Source organism: Trichechus manatus, unplaced genomic scaffold (assembly GCF_000243295.1).
Source record: "Trichechus manatus latirostris isolate Lorelei unplaced genomic scaffold, TriManLat1.0 scaffold00026, whole genome shotgun sequence".
NCBI lineage: Eukaryota > Metazoa > Chordata > Mammalia > Sirenia > Trichechidae > Trichechus > Trichechus manatus.
In genome coordinates this window covers 4156688-4181266 of record NW_004443962.1, presented here as the reverse complement: position 1 = coordinate 4181266, position 24579 = coordinate 4156688, and the positions used below count along the sequence as shown (strand labels likewise).

At 47.4% G+C, this 24579-nt stretch overlaps 1 protein-coding gene across 5 annotated transcripts in view; it reads left to right on the top strand.

Annotated features, from left to right (window-relative positions):
• The window catches only part of XXYLT1 (xyloside xylosyltransferase 1), a 238916-nt gene that overhangs the window by 6236 nt on the left and 208101 nt on the right, over window positions 1–24579 (top strand). Inside the window, exons 1-2 of one of the 5 annotated variants that reach the window (XM_023728726.1) lie at window positions 9024–9147; window positions 14257–14409. The exons of 2 other annotated variants lie outside the window; for them this stretch is intronic. In XM_023728726.1, the coding sequence (XP_023584494.1) occupies window positions 9061–9147; window positions 14257–14409 (240 nt within the window). In that variant the 5' untranslated portion in view covers window positions 9024–9060. Of the gene's footprint in view, window positions 1–9023; window positions 9148–14256; window positions 14410–24579 lie in introns of those variants that run through there. 2 more of the 5 variants (XM_023728727.1, XM_023728728.1) reach the window with 2 other exon arrangements.

The window sequence follows — 24579 nt, the reverse complement described above, 5'->3', positions numbered from 1 at the left end:
GATGTGTTTGAGACAGACTTTAAACAAATAACTATAGAATGGGTCAGACTGTGATAAGTTATACTGAGAAAACTGAGTTATATATACAGAAAAATAAAGCAGAGTAAGGATTTAGATCCCCACGCATCTGTCAGTTTGTCATACTGTGGCGGCTTGTGTGTTGCTGTGATGCTGGAAGCTATGCCTCCGGTATTCAGATACCAGCTGGGTCACCCATGGTGGACAGGTTTCAGCTGAGCTTCCAGACTAAGACAGACTAGGAAGAAGGACCTGACAGTCTACTTCTGAAAAGAATTAGCCAGTGAAAACCTTATGAATAGCAGCAGAACACTGTCTGATACAGTGCCAGAAGATGAGCTCCCCAGGTTGGAAGGCACTCAAAGGATGACTGGGGAAGAGCTGCCTCCTCAAAGTAGAGTCAACCTTAATGACGTGGATGGAGTCAAGCTTTAGGGACCTTCATTTGCTGATGTGGCATGACTCAAAATGAGAAGAAATATCTACAAACATTCATTAATAATCAGAACCTGGAATGTATGAAGTATGAATCTAGGAAAATTGGAAATCACCAAAAATGAAATGGAAGGCATAAACATCAATATCCCAGGCATTAGTGAGCTGAAATGGACTGGTATTGGCCATTCTGAATAGGGCAATCATATGGTCTACTATGCTGGGAGTGACAACTTAAAAAGGAATGGCATTGCATTCATCGTCAAAAAGAACATTTTGAGATCTATCCTGACATTCAGTGCTGTCAGTGATAGGATAATATCCATATGCCTACGAGCAAGACCAGTTAATATGACTATTATTCAAATTTACACACCAACCGTTAAGGCCAAAGATGAAGAAATTGAAGATTTTTACCAGCTTCTGCAGTCTGAAATTTATCAAACATGCAGTCATGATGCACTGATAATTACTGGTGATTGGAATGTGGAAGTTGGAAATGAAGACGGATCGCTAGTTGGAAACTATGGCTTTGGTATTAGAAACGATGCTGGAGATTGCAGGATAGAGTTTTGCAAGACCAATGACTTCTTCATTGCAAATACCTCTTTTTACCAACATAAATGGTGACTATACACATAGACCTCACCAGATGGAATACACAGGAATCAAATTGACTACATCTGGTGAAAGAGACAATGGAAAAGCTCAGTATTATCAGTTGGCGTAATGCCAGGGGCTGACTGCAGAACAGACCATCAATTGCTCATATGCAAGTTCAAGTTGAAACTGAAGAAAGTTAGAACAAGTCAACGAGAGCCAAAGTACGACCTTGAGTATATCCCACCTGAATTTAGAGACCATCTCAAGAATAGATTTGACGTGTTGAACACTAATGACTGAAGACCAGACGAGTTTTGGAATGACATCAAGAACATCATATGTGAAGAAAGCAAGAGGTCATTAAAAAGACAGGAAAGAAAGAAAAGACCAAGATGGATGTCAGGAGAGACTCTGAAACTTGCTCTTGAATGTTGAGTAGCTAAAGCAAAAGGAAGAAATGATTAAGTAAAAGAACAGAACAGAAAATTTCAAAGGATGGCTTGAGAAGACAAAGTAACGTATTATAATGACATCTGCAAAGAACTGGAGATAGAAAACCAAAAGGGAAGAACACGCTCAGAATTTCTCAAGCTGAAAGAACTGAGGAAAAAATTCAAGCCTTGAGTTGCAATAGTGAAGGATTCTTTGGGGGAAAATATTAAACGACGTAGGAAGGATCAAAAGAAGATGGAAGGAATACACAGAGTCATTATACCAAAAAGAATTGGTTTACGTTCAACCATTTCAAGAGGTAGCATGTGATCAGGAACCGATGGCACTGAAGGAAGAAGTCCAAGCTGCCCTGAAGACTTTGGTGAAAAACAAGGCTCCAGGAATTGATAGAATAGCAATTGAGATGTTTCAACAAATGGATGCTGCGCTGGAAGTGCTCGTTCATCTGTGCCAAGAAATTTGGAAGACAGCTACCTGGCCAACCAGCTGGAAGAGATCTATATGTATGCCTATTCCCAAGAAAGGTGATCCAACCAGATGTGGAAATTATCGAATAATATCATTAATATCACATGCAAGTAAAATTTTGCTGAAGATCATTCAAAAGCGGTTCCAGCAGTATATCGACAGGGAACTGCCAGAAATTCAGGCTGGATTCAGAAGAGGACGTGGAACCAGGGATATCAATGCTAATGTGGGATAGATCCTGGCTGAAAGCAGAGAATGCTAGAAAGATGTTTACCTGTATTTTAATGACGATGCAAAGGCATTCAACTGTGTGGATCATAACAAATTATGGATAACATTGTGAAGAATGGGAATTTCAGAACACTAAATTGTGCTTGCGAGGAACCTGTACATAGGTCAAGAGGCAGTTGTTTGGACAGAACAAGGGGATACTGAGTTGTTTAAAGTCAGGAAAGGTGTGCATCAGGGTTGTAACCTTTTACCATACCTATTCAATCTATGCTGAGCAAATAATCCTGGAAGCTAGACTATATGAAGAACGGGGCATCTAGATTGGAGGAAGACTCATTAACAAGCTGTGTTATGCAGATGACACAACCTTGCTTGTTGAAAGTGAAGAGGACTTGAAGCACTTACTGATGAAGGTCAAAGACCACAGCCTTTAGTGTGGATTATACCTCAATATAAAGAAAACAAAAATCGTCACAACTGGACCAATAAGCAACATCATGATAAATGGAGAAAAGATTGAAATTGTCAAGGATTTCATTTTAGTTGGATCCACAATCAACACCCATGGAAGCAGCAGTCAAGAAATCAAGTGAGTCATTGCATTGGGCAGATGTGCTGCAAAAGATCTCTTGAAAGTGTTGAAAAGCAAAGATGTCACCTTGAAGACTAAGGCGTGCCTGACCTAAGCCATGGTGTTTTCAATCGCATTATATGCATGCGAAAGCTGGACAATGAATAAGGAAGACTGAAGAAGAATTGACGCCTTTGAATTGTGGTGTTGGAGAAGAATATTGAATATACCAGGGACTGCGAAAAGAATGAACAGGTCTATCTTGGAGGAAGTACAACCAGAATACTCCTTAGAAGCAAGGATGGCAAGACTATGTCTTACATACTTTGGACCTGTTATCAGGAGGGATCAGTCCCTGGAGAAAGACATCATGCTTGGTAAAGTACAGGGTCTGCAAAAAAGAGGAAGACCCTCAATGAGATAGATGGACACAGTGGGGGCAGCACTGAGCTCCAGCACAACGATTGTGAGGATGGCGCACGACCAGGCAGTTTTTCGTTTTGTTGTTCATAGGGTCGCTATGAGTCGGAACCGACTCAATGGCACCTAACAACAACAAGAACAAGGATTTAGGAAGTGTGTCAGCGGTGGAGCCCTGGTGGCGCAGTGGTTAAGAGCTCGGCTGCTAACCAAAAGGTCGGCAATTTGAAATCCACCAGCTGCTCCTTGGAAACCTTTTGGGTATTTACACTCTGTCGTATATGGTCACTATGAGTCGGAGTCGACTGGATGGCAGCAAGTTTGGTTTTGGTATTTTTTGGTCTCAGCAGTGGAGATGGGGGGTTTGTTGGCTATTTTGTATAGGGTGGACAGGGAATGCCCCACTGATCAGACATTTGAACAGAGACTGAAGGAAGTGAGGGAGTGAACTTTTTGGACTTCGTGGGAAGAGAGTTCTAGGCAGAGAGAACAAGTGTGAATGCCTTGGATGGGAGAAAATAACTGTCTTATTTACTTGTTTACAATCTGCCTCTTCCTATTAGAGTATACCTCCATAAGGGCAAGGTCCTGATTTACCTTGTTCATCTATTGAGGTTTGAGGGAACCCCATAGATGCCACTCTATTTCTAGTCTGAGTGGGAAGTGGTGGACAGACACAGGAGACAGGCAGCCTCCTAACTTGGGACATGAGAACCAGAGAGACTTTCCAGGGATAGGCAGCCTGGACAAGGATCTGCCTCCCCTGAGGGACAGGTAGGCTCCCCACAGACACATTCCAGAAGAGAAGGAGAGGACGGGCTGGGCAGACATGCCTCCCAAACCTACCCGTCAGATAAGTTTCTCCTCCTGCCTTAAGGGAGGTGTTTGTGTGGTGGGGAGGGGGGCTGGATGATGCAGGGGTGCAAGAGGCCCAGAGGGTTGGTCTAGAGCAGTGACCTTTGTACAGAAGCTGAAATAAGGGAAGTGGAAGTGCTCCCACCTCCCCTATCACCATTATATCCCCAGCACAGTTCCCAGCACATTCTACCTAGTCTCTCAATAAATAGTTATAGCTGACTGACTGATGACTATATTAATTAAACCGAAGAAATCCTGAAGAGTTCTCCATAATTGTCTCCCCTTCCATCAAACCTCAGCCTTCTTCAGAGCATGAGGCTGGATTGTTCAAGTCTTCAGCTGGCAAGTTAGGAATAAGAAGAAAGCCATATGCATTCTACACTTAAAAGTGATTGTGGAATTTCAGTAGGAGCGTTTGCTGAGGACTAAAAATCAAGCCAGACACGTTGCTGTCCAGTCGATTCCGACTCATAGAGACCCTATAGGACAGAGTAGAACTGCCGCATAGGGTTTCCAAGGAGTGATTGGTGGATTCGAACTGCCGATCTTTTGTTTAGTAGCCTGAGGTTTTAACCACTGTGCCACCAGGGTGCCTTGCTTAGGACTAGGAGTGACTGAAAACCAAACAAAAGCAAAAACCCAAAAAACCAGTTGGCCTCAAGTCAGTCCTGATTCCTTGCAACCCCATGTGTGCAGAGTAGAAAGTGGAACTGCGCCATAGGGTTTTCAAGGCTGTGACCTTTCAGATCACCAGGCCTTCCGAGGTGCCTCTGGACGAGTTTGAACTGCCAGCCTTTTGGTTAGTAGTCAAGTGCTTAACCGATTACATCACTCCATGTTAGAGCTCTATACCTTCGTTGGGGGAATTTCCAGAGTTTCTTTTAATGCAAGAGCAAATCTCTGGGTGATTTTGAAAAGATGAGTACCTCAGCTCGTAGATGGGGACTGAGAGAAGCCTGAATGTAGAGTTCGATGCTGGCTGTCTTGTGCTGAAGCTAACGACAAACAGGTGATGATGGAAATGCATTAGATTCTCCTACTTGTTGGAGCAGCAGGCACCTTGCACCTGAATGAAACTTTCAAATACGTTATGAGTCAGGGAAATAGATGATCAAAGAAATGTGCCCTATAACTGGTACATGTATGTCTTAGTCATCTAGTGCTGCTATAACAGAAATACCACAAGTGGATGGCTCTAACAAACAGAAGTTTATTCTCTCACAGTCTAGTAGGCTAGAAGTCCAAATTCATGGTGTCAGCTCCTGGAGAAGGCTTTCTCTCTTGGTTGGCTCTGGAGGAAGGTCCTTCTCATCAGTCTTCCCCTGGTCTAGGAACTTCTCTGCACAGGAACCCTGGGTCCAAAGGACGCACTCTGCTCCAGGTGCTGCTTTCTTGGTGATATGAGGTCTTCCTGTCTCTCTGCTAACTTCTCTCTCAAAAGAGACTGGCTTAAGACACAACCTAGTCTTGTAGATTGAGTCCTGCCTCTTCCACAGAACTGCCACTAATTCCACCTCATTAACATCGTAGAGGATAGGATTTACAACACATAGGAAAACCACATCGGATGACAAAATGGTGGACAGTCACACAATACTGGGAATCATGGACTAGCCAAGTTGACACACATTTTTGGGGGACACAATTCAATCCATAACAATGCAGAAACTGCTGAATTGGTGTATGTTTTGCTGTGTCTATTCTCAACAACAACAACAAAATAAATAAAATAATAAAAAAAAAAACCGAAACGTACCCTGAAATAAGAAACTTTTTGAAAAGATAGGCTGACATTTTATACTATAGAATTTATTTAGAGAACAATGTATGTTTTACCAAACACATTCAGCAGTAAAACTCTTAAATTATAATGTATTGATGAAACAATTGTAGTAGCTTGTGTGCTGAATTTCTCATGGAAATCTATAGTTATGGACCTGTAGGGAATAACTTTGTGTATTGTTATTGTATCATATGCAGTAAACTTTGAATAATTCCACAGACTATGTATTGAAATTATAAAGCAAAGCTCATAACATAGTCCGGGGATCATCATACAGATAAGCTGCATTGACACGTGGGTGATTTGGCAATGCTGTGGGTGCCCCAGTGCACAGATGGAATGTTCCAGCTTGGGGCATCAGTAATTCCTCACAACTTCCTGACAGCTCTCTATTTCCAGAGGCCAGTTCTTAAAGACAGGTGATTACATTTTTTTAAATTTTTAAATTGAGATAAAATTCACATACCATAAACTTTATCGTTTTAATGCCTACAATTTACTGATTTTTATTATGTTCACAAAGTTGTGCAACCATCACCACTGTCTAATTCCAGAGTATTTTCATCACCCTCAAAAGAAACCCTGTACCCATTAGCAGTCACTCCTCATTTCCTCTCCACCCCTCGTCCCTGGCAACCACTAATCATACTTTCTGTCTCTGTGGAGTTTGCTATTCTGAACATTTCATATATATGCAGTCATACACTATGTAACCTTTTGTGTCTGGCTTCTCTCACTAAGCATAGTATTTTAAAGATTGATCCATGTTGTAGCGTGTATCAGTACTTCATTCCTTTTTATGGCTAAGTAATATCTCATTGTATGGATAGACCACATTTTATTTATCCATTCATCAGTTGACGGACATTTGAGTTCTTTCCACTTTCTATGATGAATGATGCTGCAGTGAATGTACATGAACAAGTTTTTGTGTGGATGTGTATTTTCAGTTCTCTTGGGTGTATACCTATGAGTAGGATTGCTGGGTCATGTGATAATTCTGTGTTTAACTTTTTGAGGAACTGCTGAACTGTTTACCACAGTGGCTGTACCAATTTTTCGACATCCTCGCCAACAATTGTTATTTTCTGTTTTTTTTTTTTTTTAAATAGCCACCCGAGTGGGGTCATTGGTACTTTAATGGTAGAATTCTTGCCTTCTGTGCAGGAGACCCAGGCTTGATTCCTCGCCAGTGCACCTCACGTGGTGCAGCCACATAGTAACTTGTGTTATTGCTATGATGCTGAATAGGTTTTAGCAGGGCTTCCAGACTAAGACAGACTAGGAAGAAAGGCCTGGTGATCTACGTCCAGAAATCAGCAGTGAAAACCCAATGGATCACAACGGTCAGATTCTGCTGTGCATGAGGTCGCCATGAGTCAGGTGGCAGCTGATAACCACACTGGGTGTGAAGTAGTATTTCACTGTGGTTTTGATTTGCATTTCCCGAATGACTAATGATGAGATGATTGCATATTGACAACCACATAAATGTATTTAGTGTTTTTCGTATAGATTTATCACAATGCATTTTACAAGAAAAAACAGTTACCTCAACTTCCCCTTTTCCCGCCCCCAAAACGATGTCATAACATCCCTGGAAACGCTTGTATTGTGAAGATCACAGTTTGGAAACTGCTGATGTTACAGTAGCGTTCTGCCTAAAGTCAGTGAGGGCGTGTTACTGGAAGGAAGACTTGATTAGGAGAATATTAGTAACAACATTTGTTCAGCGCTGTAGAATTTATAACGGTGATTTCACAACATCTCACTAAGCCTCACGGTGAGGAAGGTGCTTAAATCCCCAAGGCTGAGCAATCAGGTGGTTCACCAGAGCTCCCACAGGAAGCCATGCGGCTGCGGCCGGGCTGTGTGACCATGCTTTGTAGGGGTAGGAGGCCCCGCGGGACTGAGAGAGCCAGTGGCTGCACCAAGGGATAGTCGGTGTGGCGATAAAGGGGTGGGCTTTAGCCCACCTCACAATCTGTATCATCCTCGGGCAAAAAAAAAAACAAACAAAAAAACCCCACAAACGTTGTCGAGTCAATGTCAATTCCAACTAATAGTGACCCTATAGAACAGAGGAGAACTGCCGCATAGGGTTTCCAAAGAATGGCTGGCAGATTCCAACTGCTGACCTTTTGGGTAGAGGCCGAGCGCTTAACCACTTCCCCATCATCCCCTGCCAAGCCACGCCAAAACAAAGTAGTGCCTGCAGCAAGCGCCCTTCACTTGCTTCGCCTCACAGAGTATTGCAGGATCACCAAGCATTGGGGCAGCAGGGAAACTCTGAGACCTCTGGGTGCAGCGTCCTCTCACTGAGCCGACAGACCCCCCGAGAGGGGCACCGACCTGTTCAGCATCACCCGAGCTGCAGCTAGAACCAGTCAAGGCTCTTCCCTCTGCTTTATGAGCTTCAGAGTTATCAGCAGCTCGGGGCCCTTTTGGAAGGGTGGCTTGAGGGCTAGCTTACGCTAACATCCACAGCAGAGCGGGTAGGGTGCGGCGGCGGATCTCCTGGGGAGCAGAAGCGCGGTCTTGACCCGCTGGCCCGGCCCTCGGGGCGAACTTTCTGGCTGCTCTGGGCCTGAGACTTGACCACCCCACTTCCTCATCACTTTCTCATTCCTGGACTGTAGGGAAGAGGCCCTGTCTGGGGCGTGGGGTAGGTAAGTTCCTGGGAGGAAAACCATGCTTATCCTCTGCTTGGGGGCGTGCGTTGGAGGAAACTCCATGGCTGGCATCAGCGCGAGGGCTTCCCAGGCCAGGAGGCGGAGCTGCAGGGCAGCGCACTTCCTGCCGCCAGCCTCCTGCACCTTCACCGCTTCCTCCCTGAGACGGCCGTCGGTGGGCTCCGACGGCGGGGCAGTCGGCGAGAGCTTGGCCTCCTCCGGGGCGGCGGAACTGCACCGCCGGGTCTGTGCCGACCACGGCGTGTGCGACGCTCGGCCTGGCCGCTGGAGGGCGCCGCCGCACCGCGTTCGCCGGCCGCCGGTCACGCAGTGCCGCGTCTCCGGCCGCCTGGGGCCGACGCCAAGCTGTTGTTGCTCTTTCTCCTCCAGCCCGCCCCTCCTGGCTCCTTTTTTTTTTTTTTTTTTAAATAAAGACTGAAATGAAAGGGAGTCTGCGTGGCGATTGTGGGCAGTCATTTCCTTCCTGCATTCGGTGTAAACCTGCTTTGATGAGGCCCTTTGAAAAGGTGGATGAAAAATAAGCCGGGATGGTTGGATCCTCCACGGAGAAGTCTCGCTTCTTCAAGCCTGATTACGAAGCCTGGCTGCGAATTCAGAGGGCAGAACGTGGAGGGGTAGGGAGTGCGTCTGTGCACCCTGAACCTCCTCACCCCTCATGGATCCCGCCCTGGGACCCAGCGTTTCTTCTTGAGGCGCTGCCCGCTGCGCCTCACAGCCTCTTGGGCCGCATCCCTTCCGCTCCTTTGGAGTCCTCCATGACACCGAGCACAGACCTGCCGCGTTTCAGGGAGGGGGATTTCCGCTTAAAATGCCTTAGAGATATGCGAGGCGGAGTGGCGGGTCTTGGCCGGGTGTGCGCTGCCTGCGGCCGTGGGTGGGAAGGTGGGCAAATGGCCGCGGAGGCCCCTGCCTCCGCAGGCCCCAGGCAGGCATGCTGTAGAGCGTGAGGCGCCCGGGGTGGGTCCTGCCTCTCAGGCCTGGCAGGCCGCTGGTCCAAGGCCCAGCTGCTTAATCTCATAGAGCCTCATGTCCTCAGTGGCCCGATGGACTCGATTCCCACCTCAGCCTGGCCTGACCAGAGGTAGGCCCATCAGTGCGGTGGGGTGTCAGTTTCCCCGGTCTGTTTCTGGCTGAGGAAGGGCAGTCCCTGAAGAGGAGGAGTGGGGTTCCTGGGGGGCAGAGAGAGGCGGGGGATCTGGCAGGACTTGGGAAGGACTTTCGACTTCCCTTCCTCACACCCTCTCCCTGTCCAAGGCTCTTTGGCCGGTGGGTTGTTGAGACCCTGTCTGTATGACCAGGGGCACCATCACCTCAAGGGCCCTCAGGGCTCTTTATTAGGAGCTCTGGCCCCAGGAGGCAACTCCTTGTGCACCTATCCTTGTTGCCAGGTGCCTGTTCTGAAGGCTGAACCAGACCACATCAGCTGGCACGAAGCCTGCTATTAACTTAATGTGTTTTAAACTAAAGTGATTTGTTTTATTTATTGGAGGTGATTACTGTTAAACAGCCCCGATTAAGTGATCCTGCTGGTGGACAGAATGTCCCGGAGGCTGGCCTCTTCTGCCCTGCGCAGGCCAGGCCCAGGCCCAGGCCCAAGCTTGTGCACTCTGCCTCCTCTCTCTCCCTCCTCACAGGAGCTCACTGCCCTTCTTAGGCAGGGTCTGTCACATGTCTGCCAGGGACAACCTCAGGGCAGGAGTATGTAGCTGTGGTGGGAAGAGTGTGGCTTGGAGCCTGAGACCTGGGCTCAACTCCTGTCTGTGACATTTGGGAACAGCGTGGCCCTGGGTCCTGGATGTAACCCCTCTGAGCCTCTGTGAGCATGTGACTAACGGTAATGTCAAACTTACAGGGTGGCTCTGAGGTAAAAATGCGGCAGCATGGCGCCTGGCACAGAGTAGGTGGTTAATGAACAATGGCTACTGCTAATGGTAAATGATTAAGTATGTTACGAAGAAGGACCCTTTTCTCATTCTAGAAGGCATGATGCTTGTTGATTCAATTGGAGGACAGTGGAGCTTGTCTGCAAAACAGCTTTCTGCCTAGGTTTGTTTCAGGGTATTCTCATGTTCTTTTGAGTCTTCCTCAATCCCCCAAACTACAGTGTTCTCTCCTCTGACTCTCCCCACCTCCACCGCCTCCCACCCCTTGACAATGCACTTTGTCCCCTTCTGAAAGCACCAACATGGTGCCCTCATTGCTCAGTTGCAACCATGCTTTCTCTTCCCTGCCGGCAGAGTAGGGCCCGTATCTTCATCTCTCCGTCTCCTGCTGTGTGAATGAGCACAGGCTTCGTTCTGGAGCAGGTGCTGTTTTTTTGTCGGTGGGCACAGCTGGGGTTGTGTTTGTCGTCTTTGTGTCTGCAACACGAATGATGCGCTGTATCTTCTGGGGGATGGAGTGTTCTCTGTGAATGGTCCTTGGTTTCTTGTTGCTGTCAGTTGTGGTCGAGTCGGCTCCGACCTCATGTATAACAGAAGGAGACCTTGCCTGGTCCTGCATCATCTTCCCGATCGTTGGTATGCTGGAGTCCATTGTTGTGGCTGTTGTGTCAATCCATCTCACTGAGGGTTTCCCTCATTTTCATTGGCCTTCAGCTTTACCAAACATGATGTTCTTTTTTAGCGATTGGTCTTTCCTGATGATGTGTCTGAAGTAAGTGAGCTGAAGTCTCGCCATCCTCTCTTCTTTTTTGTCGGGGCAGTGGAGGTGTGCTAGCAGTGTTCTATTTATTTATTTGTTTATTTATTTTTTCCCATACAAACATTTGTACATACATTGTTATGTGACTGTAATTGCTGTCCCCATACTGTGACAGCACACTCCTCCTTTCCACCCGTGATTCCCCATGTCCATTCAACCAGTTCCTAACCCTCTCTGCCTTCCCATCTCACCTCCGGACAGAAGCTGCCTGTTTAGTCTCTTGTATCTACATGAGCTTAGAGGCGCACTCCTCATGAGTATCACTTTATGTCCCACAGTCCAGTCCAATCCCTGTCTGAAGAGTTGGCCTTGAAAATTGTTTTTTGTTCTGGGCTGATAGAGAATCCAGTGGCCGTACTTTCCGGGGTTCCTCCTGTCTCAGACCATTAAGTCTGGTCTTCTTACTAGAATTTGAGTTCTGTACCCCACCTCTCTCCCGCTCCATCCAGGACTCTCTGTTGCGTTCCCTGTCAGGGTGATCATTGGTGGTAGCCGGGCACCATCTAGTTCTTCTGGTCTCAGGCTGATGAAGTCTCTGGTTTATGTGTCCCTTTCTGTCTCTTGGGCTAATACTTTCCTTGTGTCTTTGGTGTTCTTCATTCTCCTTTACTCCAGGTGGTTGGGACCAATTGATGCATCTTAGATGGCCGCTTGCTAGCTTTTAAGACCCGAGTCGTCACCGGCCTCTCTTCTGAGGAGCTTTCGGTTGTACTTATTCCAAGACTGAATGGTTCCTTTTTCTAGCAGTCCATGGTACATTCAGTATTCTTTGCCAACACCACAGTTCAAACATAGCAGTTCTTCTTCTGTCTTCCTTTTTCATTGTCTAGCTTTCTCAGGCATATGAAGCAATTGAAAAGACGGTAGCTTGGGTCAGGCATACCTTTCTAAAGGTTCCAGTTCAAACTCATTTATTGTAAACTGTGATCATTTTTGATACATTGTTAACTTCTAGTCATTTTTGATTTGTCTTCTCAGTCTGATTGCACATACCATTTGTTTGCAATCTTTATGAGAATTCTGCCAAGTATAAATGTCAAATGATTTAAAAAGCCCAAGCCACTGGGGAGACCCACATACCCCCACATAGATCCACTACCCTCAGAGCTTGCTCATGCCCTTACACCCACGCTACCCTTGTAAGTGGTGTCTTGGGCCTCGTCCTGTGTAGTTCATACCCCACTGAGGGATGTGAGGTGGTCCTGCTCTTGCCAGATCATCGTGGCACTCCAGGACATGGGCTTCATGTGCCCTGCCCAAGTGGTCAGGCTTCTCGAGTCCTGGTCAGTGTGGGGTTCTGGAGGGGCTTCATTGGCCCTGACAGGTGGACAGGTAGATTCAGCATTGTTTGAAAAACCTGTACAGGACCAGGCACAGCACAAGCCTTGCTTAGGGTGCCCCAGGCCACCTGCTGTCCACAGGACAGGAAACACAGGGCATGGGATCCTGGGTGTGCCTGGGGCTGGCTTTGTAAGGAGGGAGGGGTTATCTGTGGGAGCCAGGGTGCTTTGGGGATGGTCATCCATTGTCAACCTGTAGGATGTGACCCTCCCATGTACAGAGGAGGAAACTGAGGCAGCTGGGACACAGACTGGCCCTTTCCTTGCTTGGAGAGTCATGATTAGGAAAAGGGATAGAGGGGAACAGTTGGGGGAAGAGGAGTAGCTGGGGGAGGGGGCAGCTGGGGGGCTGGGACATGGGGGCAGAGTGAGTGCCTGGACAACAAATGTCAGATAGCGCCTGGCAGTCAGGAGCGCAGGACAGGCAGAGGGATGGCAGACCCTGTGCCAGCTGGGGCATCTCAGGGGGCTCCCTCTGACTGAACTGCCTGGAGCTGCTGGTGCTTTCCATGCCGCTCCATGCCTCTTCACACTTCCGGAACGCTGCTCAGGCACTTCCTCTCCTGGGACACCCACCAGGACAGAGTGGCCATCTCTGTTGTTGTGTGCCGTCAAGTCAGTTCCGACTCGTAGAGATCCCGTGTGACAGAGCAGAACTGCCCCATAGGGTTTCTAGGCTGCAGTTTTTATGGGAGAAGATCGCCATGTTTTTTCTCCCATGGAGCCGCTGGGTGGGTTTGAACTACCAACCTTTTGGTTAGTAGCTGAGTGGTTAACCGTTGTGCCACTGGGACTCCTTTGGCTGTCTCAGGAGGCCTCTTGATGGTGAAGGACACTGCCTTATACTTCTTAACTCCACACAGGAAGTTGCCCAACCTGACCAGCCCGGAAGATTCAAGTGTGTTTCTGAGACTTCCTTCTAGGTTTCAGAACAGTCCCTCTATATTACCATGAAGAGATTCTTATGCTGGCCCGGGGGAGGTGGGAGGAGATTGGCGTGTGTTTTTATTTTAGGGGCCTCACTTATCTCCGCTACCTTATACAGATTGAGAGGTTGGCGGGTAGAATGGTTCCTTGACCTGCCCTGAGTCCCCAGTAAGCAGTGCCTGGGGCTGGCTTCCCAGCCTCTCTGGTAAACATCCCAGCCCCAGGCCCTAGGCATCAATCCCAGCTGCAGTATGGTGGACAGAGTCCTGCCCAGTTATTAGTATTCCTGAGTTCTAGCTCTCTCTCTGATCCTGGCTCCCCTTGGCAAGGCCTTGTGGTGTCTCTGAGCCTCAGTTTCCCATCTGTAAGAGAGGTAGGGGTAGTCCAGCCCTGAGTAATACTCTGTAGCTGTCTTACTGGCGTGTGTAAGTAAGCTGAGTGCTACTACTGCTATCCGTTGCTGTCAAGTCAATTCCGACTCATAGTGACTCTATGGGACAGAGTAGAACTGCCCACATAGGGTTTCTAAGGAGTGGCTGGTGGATTCGAACTGCTGACCTTTTGGTTAGCGGCTGTAGATCTTAAACCACTGTGCCACCAGGGCTCCAAAGAAGCCCATGACCTTTCCAGACCCTTTCCTGGGTGGGAGGGTAAAAGAGTATAGGGGTCTGGAGGCCACTGTCCAGCTTTCTGGGCTAGTCCTAGAATGGCCCTGCCCAGGTCCTCTTGCTGACTGTCTTCCCCCTCTGGAAGATACTACTGCATTCTCAGACTCTGCCCCCAGGCAGCTGCACGTCAGTCCCGAGGAGGACGAGGAGCCAGGAGTGGAAACTCACCCATATCCGTTCAGCCAGCTCCGCAGCCTTTCACCATCACCCTCAAGGACAGCAACAGTGCCACCACTTGGTGAGTTCCTCAGTGTGCCAGGGCCATGCCAGGGTCTTCGCTTACTCTCCTCCTCTCATTAACTCCTCAGAGCAGTCAGGCCCATGCCAAAAAGAACCCGAAAAACCAAACCCGTTGCTGTCAAGTCTATTCCCAACTCATAGCAACCCTATAGGACAGAGTAGAACTGCCCCATGGGGTTTCCAAGGAGTGCCTGGTGGATTTGTACTGCTGACCTTTTGGTTAGCAGCTGAGCTCTTAACCACTGTGCTACCGGGGCTTCCGTCAGGCCCGGGGGAGGTAGGTATTCTCCCGGCTTCACAGCTGAGGTTCCTGAATCCAAAGCAGGTTTAGGAGCTTGCTCAGAGCTACCCAACTGCGAGAGGCTGAGCCAGGATTGGAACCCAGTGTCTGACTCTTACCATGCTTTGATGCCTGGAATGCCGTTTATTTGGATGGTTTTCTAGTGCCTCCAAAGCAGAGGCCATCTTTGTTGAAAACAGTGCAGAGAAGCGATGGCTTCAATAAGACCCTGTGTCTGCTGCTCGCTGGGGCCTCACACACGGTCCTCTTTCTCTGTCAGCAGGTCGGGGACCCCCAGGAGCCTCACAAAGAGCAGGGGAACCCCAGAGCCTGCACGGGCAAACCTCTCATTCCTTCTCCATGGTTCTGCCCTGCAGAACAAGCTGGGGGCCTCTTTTTAGTGTGTGGGATCCTAAAGGACCATGACGTTGGGAGCCCCACCTCCCTGGTTTGGCAGCAGGTCACAAGAGGTCAGGGTTGGAGGGGAACTAAAAAGGTCAGAAGGGAACAAGCCCAAAGAGGCTCAGCGTCCTGCTGAGGTCACACGGCTAGTTAGTGGACAAGGGGGTCCGGGACCAGGTCTGCGCCCCCTTTCAGGTCTGTACCCCCCCCCACCTCCCTGCCTGGTTTCCCCTTGTTTCTGAAGCCAGTTCTGGGCTGAGCTTGTTTCTGTGTGCTTGTCGCTCTTCTGCTTTTGTTCCTAGCCTGACACATTTTCCAGATCTCACCCACCTGTGACTGCTCTGCAGATGCCTGTGTTGTGTGTCGTTGAATGGCTTTGATTCCTGCCCCACTGAGAGTGTCGGCTGCAGAATGAACCAAATGGGCCTCCTCGGATGCGGGCCCTAGAGAATTCTGAAAGGCTCCCGCTGCTCTTTTGCTGGCCCTGAGCTCCATGCCCCCTACCTGACTTGGCGGATCCTGACTCCAGGCCATGTAGGGACTGTGCCTGGGTGTGAATGTAGGAGGAGGTGCTGGTGTGAGAACCCCACTCTCATCTCCCTGACTCTTCCTGCCTCATTCTGTACCCCATCAGCCCCAGGCCTGCTGTGTCCATTCCAAGGATCTCTGGATCCCCGGAGATGGCCCCCTATTGTGTGACATGATCCACATGACACTAGATACGTGTGTCTTCTTCCTTTTCTACTGGTTTACTTTCTGACTAGCCTTTAAGGTGTAGCTCAAACATCCCATCTGGACAGTCTGCTTTCTCCTCTGAAGACCTATTGCCTTTCTTGGTCTTTTGGAAGCTGCTATTGTCCCCTGCTGTGGTCTGCAATGCTGGTGAATTTGCCAGGCTGAGAATCCTTGAGGATAGGGCCCACATCTGATCCTCTCTCTCTGCCAGTGCAGCCTAGTTTATGGATGAGCGTGTGTTTTTTGAATGAGTATGCTGTTGGCAATGGTGGTTCAGTGGTAGAATTCTCATCTTCCATGCGGGAGACCTGGGTTCTATTCCTGGCCAATGAACCTCATGCACAGCTACCACCCATCTGTCAGTGGAGGTTTGTGTGTTGCTATGATGCTGCACAGGTTTCAGTGGTGCTTCCAGACTAAGGTGGATTAGGAAGCGAGGCCTGGCAATCTCCTTCCAAAAATCAGCCAATGAAAACCCTGCAGATCACAACGGTCAGATCCACAGCTGATCACGGGGATGGCACAGGGCCGGGCAGTGTTTTGATCTATTGTGTATGGGGCTGCCATGAGTCGGGGGACCAACTTGATGGCAGCTAACAACAACATGGGGTTGGCTACATGTTCACGTTCATGTTCATGGTGCATGTTCCGGCTCTACCCCATCCTTCTGGGAGGCAACAAGTAGTTGTTTGTCTTCTCTGAACTACTTCTTCATTTGCGAAAGGGGCATAATAATACCACCTACATGAAAAATGTTGTGGGAATGAACTTAAATGAATTAATGTATTAATTCATGCCCAGCACATGCTAGGGGTCTGGTTTGGACCTTAAGCATGGCTGTCCCATGCCTCGTGAAGCCCCTCCAGGTGTGTCCTGCGCTCAAGTGGCTGTGACCTTGTCTGTGTCCACTCCTGGAATACTGTCTCATGGCCCTGCTCACACTGCCCCATCAACCCCAGCCTTGCTGTGTCCATTCCAAGGACCTCTGGGTTCCCAGGGATGGGCCTCCCATTGTGAGCCCCCAATTATGGCCTTCACTGGTACGTCCTATATCACAAACCAGATTTTTGTGCTGCGAGAGCTGCTGACTGCTGGAATGACCAAGTTTGCTCTGATAAAAGGAAGAAAGAGCAAGTTGAACACAAAGATCCCCCTGACCCACGTACTCTGTTGTATTCTGCGTAAGTGCCAGGTAAGAGTGAGATGACTCTTATCTGCGTGGTAGGGATCAGCATGAATCCAATCCCCAAAATGTGAGGATTGACCCAGTCCTCACATTCCCATTTCTTCACCTTCATCACCAGCTGCTCCCGTGGCACAGTCTCTGTCTGAGCCTAGTCACCCAGTGCTAGGTCAGAGCTTACGAGTTAAAAGGACACCATCCTTCAGACTGCCAAATAGGCAGACACCATCCTTCAGATTGCCAAATAGGCAGACACCAGCCACAAGTTTGGGGAGTCACAACACCCCAACCTTCTGAGCTGCTGGCTACCAATTCAGGGCTGGTTTCCCACTACCCCTCCAGGATGCCAGCTGCAAGCTCGGTAGTCCACATGAAACCCTTACTTTCTGATTTGTTGGTTCCCCCTGCCCCTTTGGGTCTGATAACTCACTGGAACCACTCACAGGAATCATGGAGAATATACCATACTTATGACTACAGGTTTATTATAACCAAAAAGGATGCAAATGAAGAGATGTATAGGTGACATCTGAGAGGGTTCCTGGCATGGAGCTTCCATGTGCCCAGGGACGCGTGCTACTCTCCCGAGAGCAGATGTTCTCATCAACCAGGAAGCTCTCTGAGCCTTAGTGTTCAGAGCTTTTATTGGCCAGTCCTGCATGATAGGCTAAATCATGCCTTGTGAGTCTGCTTGATATTGGCTTCCCAGGTGAATCTTTTCTAGTCTGGCCAGCCCCCGTTTGCCAGCACAAATTTTCAAGTGTGACCTGGATGTCCTAGACCAAGGCACCTCAATTATTTCTCCAGAGCCAAGGACAAAGGCCACCTTACTTGGGGTAAAACTAGGACCTTTACCTCATAGTGAATAAACCTAGAGGGCTCAATTTGAGCACCATTACACCCTGTGGTCCCCAGTTTTCTCACAGTAGAAAAGGAGCAAGCTTTCAGCTCAAAAGAATGGCTACTGAGGAGGGTATTCAGAAATACCCTCGTAGGGAGTGGGCATGAATCCTGTGATTGGAGCGGTGAGATGCTTGCTGTTGTGGCTGCTGACTACCTGTTTTAGGGTACGTTTAACCAGTGACGGTGCAGGGCTTTGGTGCCAGGCCCCAGGTCCCTGAGGACAGAGAACTGGTGAGGCTTGGTCGGCCACCATGGATGTCTGTATTGTGGCCAGAGTTTCAGGTCCCTGATCACCCAGGGAGACCTGGCTGTGACTGTGGGCTTGCTGATGAGGGGCTCCCTGGGGTGGGCCTACTCAGCCAGGAGGGGGCCAAGGGACAGGGCATGGAGGGTGCACTCTGGGAGCACAGGCCACACGCTGCCCAGCCCCAGGGGCACCACTCACCCTGCAGTCTGTGATGGATGGTGCTTCCTGGCGTGGAGCTGATCAGTGGGTGCCACTGGGCCTCTCTGAGAGCATCACTTTCTTCCACGAGTTATAGTATAAAACTGAGCCTCGCTAGTCACTGCCTCCATCGGGGAACAGTGAACAGCTAAATGGCTGATTGAGTTTGGTGAGCAGTATTTGCAGAGGGTGTAACACATCGTGTAGGTTGGTTCTGTTTACTCGCCTGTTCCTAAGACCTGCCGAGCCGCGTTTGCCTTGATCAGAAGCATGAGCATCTGAAGTTTTTTACTGATAACAAGCAAATGCAAAATGAGAACATTTCTCTTTACTTAAGGGAAGAGCTCTGTCTTAAGCATTTGCCTTTGGGAAATAAAATATGACTTTGCTGGTCGGCCTCCTGGTTTATTCTGTTGATTTCTGAGCTCTTTTCTCTGATGTGTAGCATTTGGACTTGATTTATGGAAATCTTTGGGGAAGGGGTTTGTTGTAGCCTAGAAAAGGAGCCCAGTGGTTAAGCACTCGGCTGCTAGCTAAACAGTCAGCGGTTTGAACCCACCCAACGGCTTCTTGGGAGAAAACCGGTGATCTGCTCCCCTGAAGGTTACAGCCTAGAAAACCCTATGGAGCAGTTCTACTCTGTCACATGGGGTTGCTATGAGCCTGAATTGACTCAATGGCATGCAACAACAATAGCAACAGAAATATGAAAAGGAATTCTCACTGCCCCATATAAGAGTATTCCGCTCTGTGGAACTAGTCTAGTCCCTGGGCTTTGGGGCGAGGGTGGTGGGTGAGAAGGTGGGAGGAGAAAGTGTTTAGAGAAAAGTGGGCAGGTGGAAAGCAGGGAAGGGACCCCAGGAGAACCTTTGTGACCTGCTTCTACAGATAGTGTGAAACTATCAATCTAATTCTAACAAACCATTTCATTTTTCCGTGCTCTCTTTGAGCCCTGTCCACTTGCAGACACAATTTTGGTGGAGCAAGGGAATTTTGTCCTCTGGATTTAGGACCCACAGGTGGTGGTGTATGTCAGAAGCATTTTCCCATCTTTTTGCCCTGTCTTGTGCTTATTGTTCAGGTGGCTGTAGCACACGCTATTATCCTATTTCTTTTGTATGCCATTCTGTGAGTTTCCAATTTTCCACCCTATAAATAACATCACAGAGAACATCTCTCTGCTTTTCCATTTTTTCTTCTTGTGAAATGGTCCCAGGAACTTTTCCTTAACTCTTCACAGGGAACGCTTCACAATCCTCTATGGTCCTCTAACCACTGGCCATTGAGTTGATTCTGACTCATGGCAACCCCATGTGTTTGAGAGTAGAACTGTGCTTCATAGGGTTTTCAATGACATTTCAAAAGTAGATTGCCAGGCCTCTCTTCTCAGGTGCCTCTGAGTTGATCAGAACGGCCAACCTTTCATTTAGTAGCTGAGCACTTAACTGTTTGCACAACCCAGGGACTTCTGTTGTCGTTGTTAGGTGCCATCGACTCAGTTATGACTCATAGCGACCTAGCAACCCTACATACAACAGAACGAATCACTGCCTGGTCCTGCACCATCCTCTCAATTGTTATGCTTGAGACCATTATTGTAGCCACTGTGTCAATCCGTCTTCTGGAGGGTCTTCCTCTTTTTCACTGACCCTCTACTTTATCAAGCATGAGGTCCTTCTCCAGGGACTGGTCCCTCCTGATAACATGTCCAAAGTATGTGAGATATAGTCTTGCCATCCTTGCTTTTAAGGAGCATTCTGGCTGTACTTCTTCCAAGATGGATTTGTTCATTCTTTTGGCACTTCATGGTATATTCAATATTCTTTGCTAACACCATAATTCAAAGGCATCAGTTCTTCTTCAGTCTTCCTCATTTGTTGTCCAGCTTTCACATGCATATGAGGCGATTGAAAACACCATGGCTTGGGTCATGTGCACCTTAGTCCTCAAGGTGACATCTTTGCTTTTTAACACTTTAAAGAGATCTCTTGCAGCTGATTTGCGCGATGCAATGCGTCATTTGATTTCTTGATTGTTGCTTCCATGAGTGTTGATTGTGGATCCAAGTAAAATAAAATCCTTGACAACTTAGGTCTTTTCTCTGCTTATCATGATGTTGCTTATTGGTCCAGTTGTAGGATTTTTGTTTTCTTTATGTTGAGGTGTAATCCATACTGAAAGCTGTAGTCTTTGATCTTCATGAGTAAGTGCTTCAAGTCCTCTTCACTTTCAGCAAGCAAGGAACTCATATGATCCTCTAACCACAAATTAACATGTGAACCTCAGGGCTCAGCAGTGATGTTCCTCAGTGCTCATTCTCTCAGCTTTCCACGGTAAGCAGTTTCGCCTGCTAATTGAGATCACATGGCCCCACCCGCTTTCTCTCCTTTTATGTGGTATTTTATTTTTTATACATACAAAATTTAAATTATGAAGCATTTCAAAATATAGAAACATTCATAAAAAATATAATAGACACGCATGTTTCTACCATATAGGTTAAATAGGTGCTGACATAGTCCTCAAAGATATCACTTTGAGGACTAAGGTGCACCTGACCCAAGCCATGGTGTTTTCAGTCGCCTCATATGCATGCAAATGCTGCACAGTGAATAAGGAAGACCGAAGAAGAATTGATGCCTTTGAATTATGGTGTTGGCAAAGAATATTGAATACACCATGGACTGCCAGAAGAACAAACAAATCTGTCTTGGAAGAAGTACAGCCAGAATACTCCTTAGAAGTGAGGATGGTGAGACTTCGTCTCACGTACTTTTGACGTGTTATCACGAGAGACCAGTCCCTGGAGAAGGACATCATGCTTGGTAAAGTAGAGGGTCAGTGAAAAAGAGGAAGCTCCTGAACGAGACAGATTGAGACAATGGCTGCAACAATGGGCTCAAACACAGCAACGATTGTGAGGACGGTACAGGACCGGGCAGCATTTCATTCTGTTGTACATAGGGTTGCTATGAGTTGGAACTGAGTTGATGGCACCTAACAACAACAACATTTTACTATATTTACTTCAGATTATTATTATTTTTTAAATAGTATGTTATAGTTAAAGTCCCATTCCTATTCATTCTCCCTCATATCCTCTCTGGAGGTGTCCACTATCGTGAAGCTAGAATGTTTTGTGGAATTTGTAGATTTTTGTACATTCATGTACTTTTACATATTTTATGGATGCATATTTGTGCATCCACAAAATATATGTAATTGTATGTTTTAAACAGTTATATAAATGCTCTCATATTATATAATGAGATCCTTTGGATACTCATTCTTCACTCACCATTATAGTTTTGAGATTTATCCATTTTGATACATGTGGATCTTGTTTGGTCCTTTTAATTGCTGTGTAGTATCTTGTCATGGGTTGCTGTTGTTGGCAGCTGCCATCGAGTCGGCCCTTGACTCATGATGACCCCGTGTGCTTCACAGTAGACCTCAGTTTATCCGTTTCCTCTCTGCAAGAGGGCTAGGTGAGTCCTACTTTCTTGTCATCCCAAACATTGCTGCAGTGAATGTCCAAGTACACATCTCTGTAAGCATATATGCTTGAGTTTCTCCAGGTTCCACATCTGAAAGAGAAAGTTCTGGTCCTGGGTGAGTGCATCTTCAGCCTTATAAATATTGCTAAACTCTTCTCCAGCCTGATGACTCCACTTCCCAGTCCATGTTCTGAGCCCTGGGTGTGGACTCCCTTTCTTGGTGTGGGTTCTGCTGCCTTTGTGATGGGGGTAGAAACTTGAGGGCAGGTGCTCCTTAGCTCCACTCCAAAATTTCTGGTTGTATAGAGGCTTGGGTCAATCTTCCTAGAGTTTTTAAACTCTCTATAGATGAGGGCAGAGAAGAGGGTACCACCAGCTGAAGGTGGAGTAGGCTTTTAGTCTTTTTTTTACCCCCTTACTTCATTTTTATTGATTTATTTTGAAATTTTATTATTACTATTTGTGAAAATATACACAGCAAAGGATACACCATTTCAACACATTCTACATGTACAATTCAGTGGTATTGTTTACGTTCTTCAAGTTGTGTAACCCTTCTTGCTATCTTTTTCCAAATTATTCCACCACCAATAACATAAGGAAACCCTGGTGGCACAGTGGTTAAGTGCTACAGATGCCACCCAAAAAGTTGGCAGTTCAAATCCACCAGGCACTCCTTGGAAACTCTATGGGGCATTTCTACTCTGGCCTATAGGGTTGCTGTGAGTTGGCATTGACTCGATGGCAACAGGTTTAATAACATAAACTCACTGCCCCCTAAGCTTCTTATTGAACCTTTTGAGATGCTATTGTCCATTTGATCCCACGTAGATAAATCTTTGAAAGGTTGCTCAAGTCTTGACTCAACTCTGTGGACCCGCCCTCAGCCACAGTTCACATTGGTCTGTCCTTGCCTTGCTCCCATCACCGGCACCACAGTGCTTCTGAGAAGGCACCAGGGGCCTGGCTTTGGGCCTGGCTTCTCCACCAACTTGCTGTGTAACTGGGGAGAGCCCCTTTGCCCTTGCTGGGCCCCAGCCTTCCTGTCTGAAGCGTGAAGAGGTTGTATGGTCTTTTGGCTCTCAGTGTTGTTCACCTACTTTGTTTTTTGTGATTAGCAAAGTGGTCTCCACATTCCTAGCCATGACCTGCTTGGTCTGAGCCTTGGACGCCAGTGGATGGGAGGGCCCTGCCTCCTCTGTGACCTGGCTGTCTCCTCTGCTGGCGCTAAACCAGCAGCTTCACAGAGCATCCCCTCAGTTAAGTGGTCTGAGCTTTCATGTTGCTTCAGGGAACTTGCTCAGATCCCGAGGGCTTGGCTGCCGTCCATCTGTGCTGATGGAGGGAATCGTTTTCCTTCCTTTCTGGTTACCTTCCATGTGGAAGAGCAAGGGCCACTGCTGGTCCCATGTTCACAGAGTGGGGCTCTCGCAAAAGCCACAGGCACAGGAGTGCTGCTTTCTTTGAGATGAGCATTGTGAGGCCCACATAACCGCACCAAGGAGCCTTGGTGGCACAGTGGTTAAGCACTCAGCAGCTAACTGACAAGTTGGCGGTTGGAACCCACGAGCCGCTTCGTAGGAGAAAGATGTGGCGGTCTCCTTTGATAAAGATTACAGCTTTGGGAACCCTCTGGGGCAGTTCTACTCTGTCCTATAGGGTCGCTATGAGTCGGAATCAACTCGATGGCAACGGGTAACCCCATCTGGAGTCCCTGGGTGAGGCAAACTGTTAATGCACTTGGTTGCTGATGGAAAGATTAGAGGTTTGAGTCCACTCAGAGGTGCCTTGAAAGAAAGGCCTGTAGATCTACTCCTAAAAAAATCAATCAGCCATTGAAAACCCTATGGAACACAGTTCTACTGTGACATACATGGGGTCATCATGAGTCAGAATTGGCTTGATGACAATACTTATGTGCCTCATAAGGGCCAGGCACTATCCCAGAAACTTGCATAATCAATGAAGAAAAGAGACAGAACAGGTAAAAATCTCTATCTTTGTGGAGCTTACGCTTCAGTGGAAAGAAGATGAAATGAGCTAATATTTGTCTACTTGTTGCCTGGGACACTGTGAAGTGAGGACTCAAAGAGGGTTAGGTTTCTTTTCATTTCTTCGTTGTGCCATGATAAGTCCATGAGTGAATTATATCGCATGTTACAAGGTGAGTGAAGTATATCGTATGTTAGAAGGGAGGGAATTATATGATAGAAGGCAAGGCAATTATATAGTATGTAAGAAGGTGAGGGAATTATGGCGTACGTTAGAAGGTGAGGGAGTTATAGAATATGTTAGAAGGTGAGAGAATTATATGTTAGAAGGTGAGGGAATTGTTAGAAGGTGAGGAAATTATGGCATATGTTAGAAGGTGAGGGAGTTATATCTTAGAAGGTGAGGGAATTACATGGTATATTAGAAGGTGAGGGAATTGTATGTTATAAGATGAGGGAATTGTATGTTAGAAGGTAAGGGAATTATATCGTATATTAGAAGGTGAGGGAATTATATGCTATAAGGTGAGGGAATTGTATGTTAGAAGGTGAGGGAATTATATCGTATATTAGAAGGTGAGGGAATTATATGTTAGAAGGTGGGAATTGTATCGTATGTTAGAAGGTGAGGGAATTGTATCGTATGTTAGAAGGTGAGGGAATTATATAATATGTTAGAAGGTGAGGGAATTATATATTAGAAGGTGAGGGAATTGTATGTTAGAAGGTGAG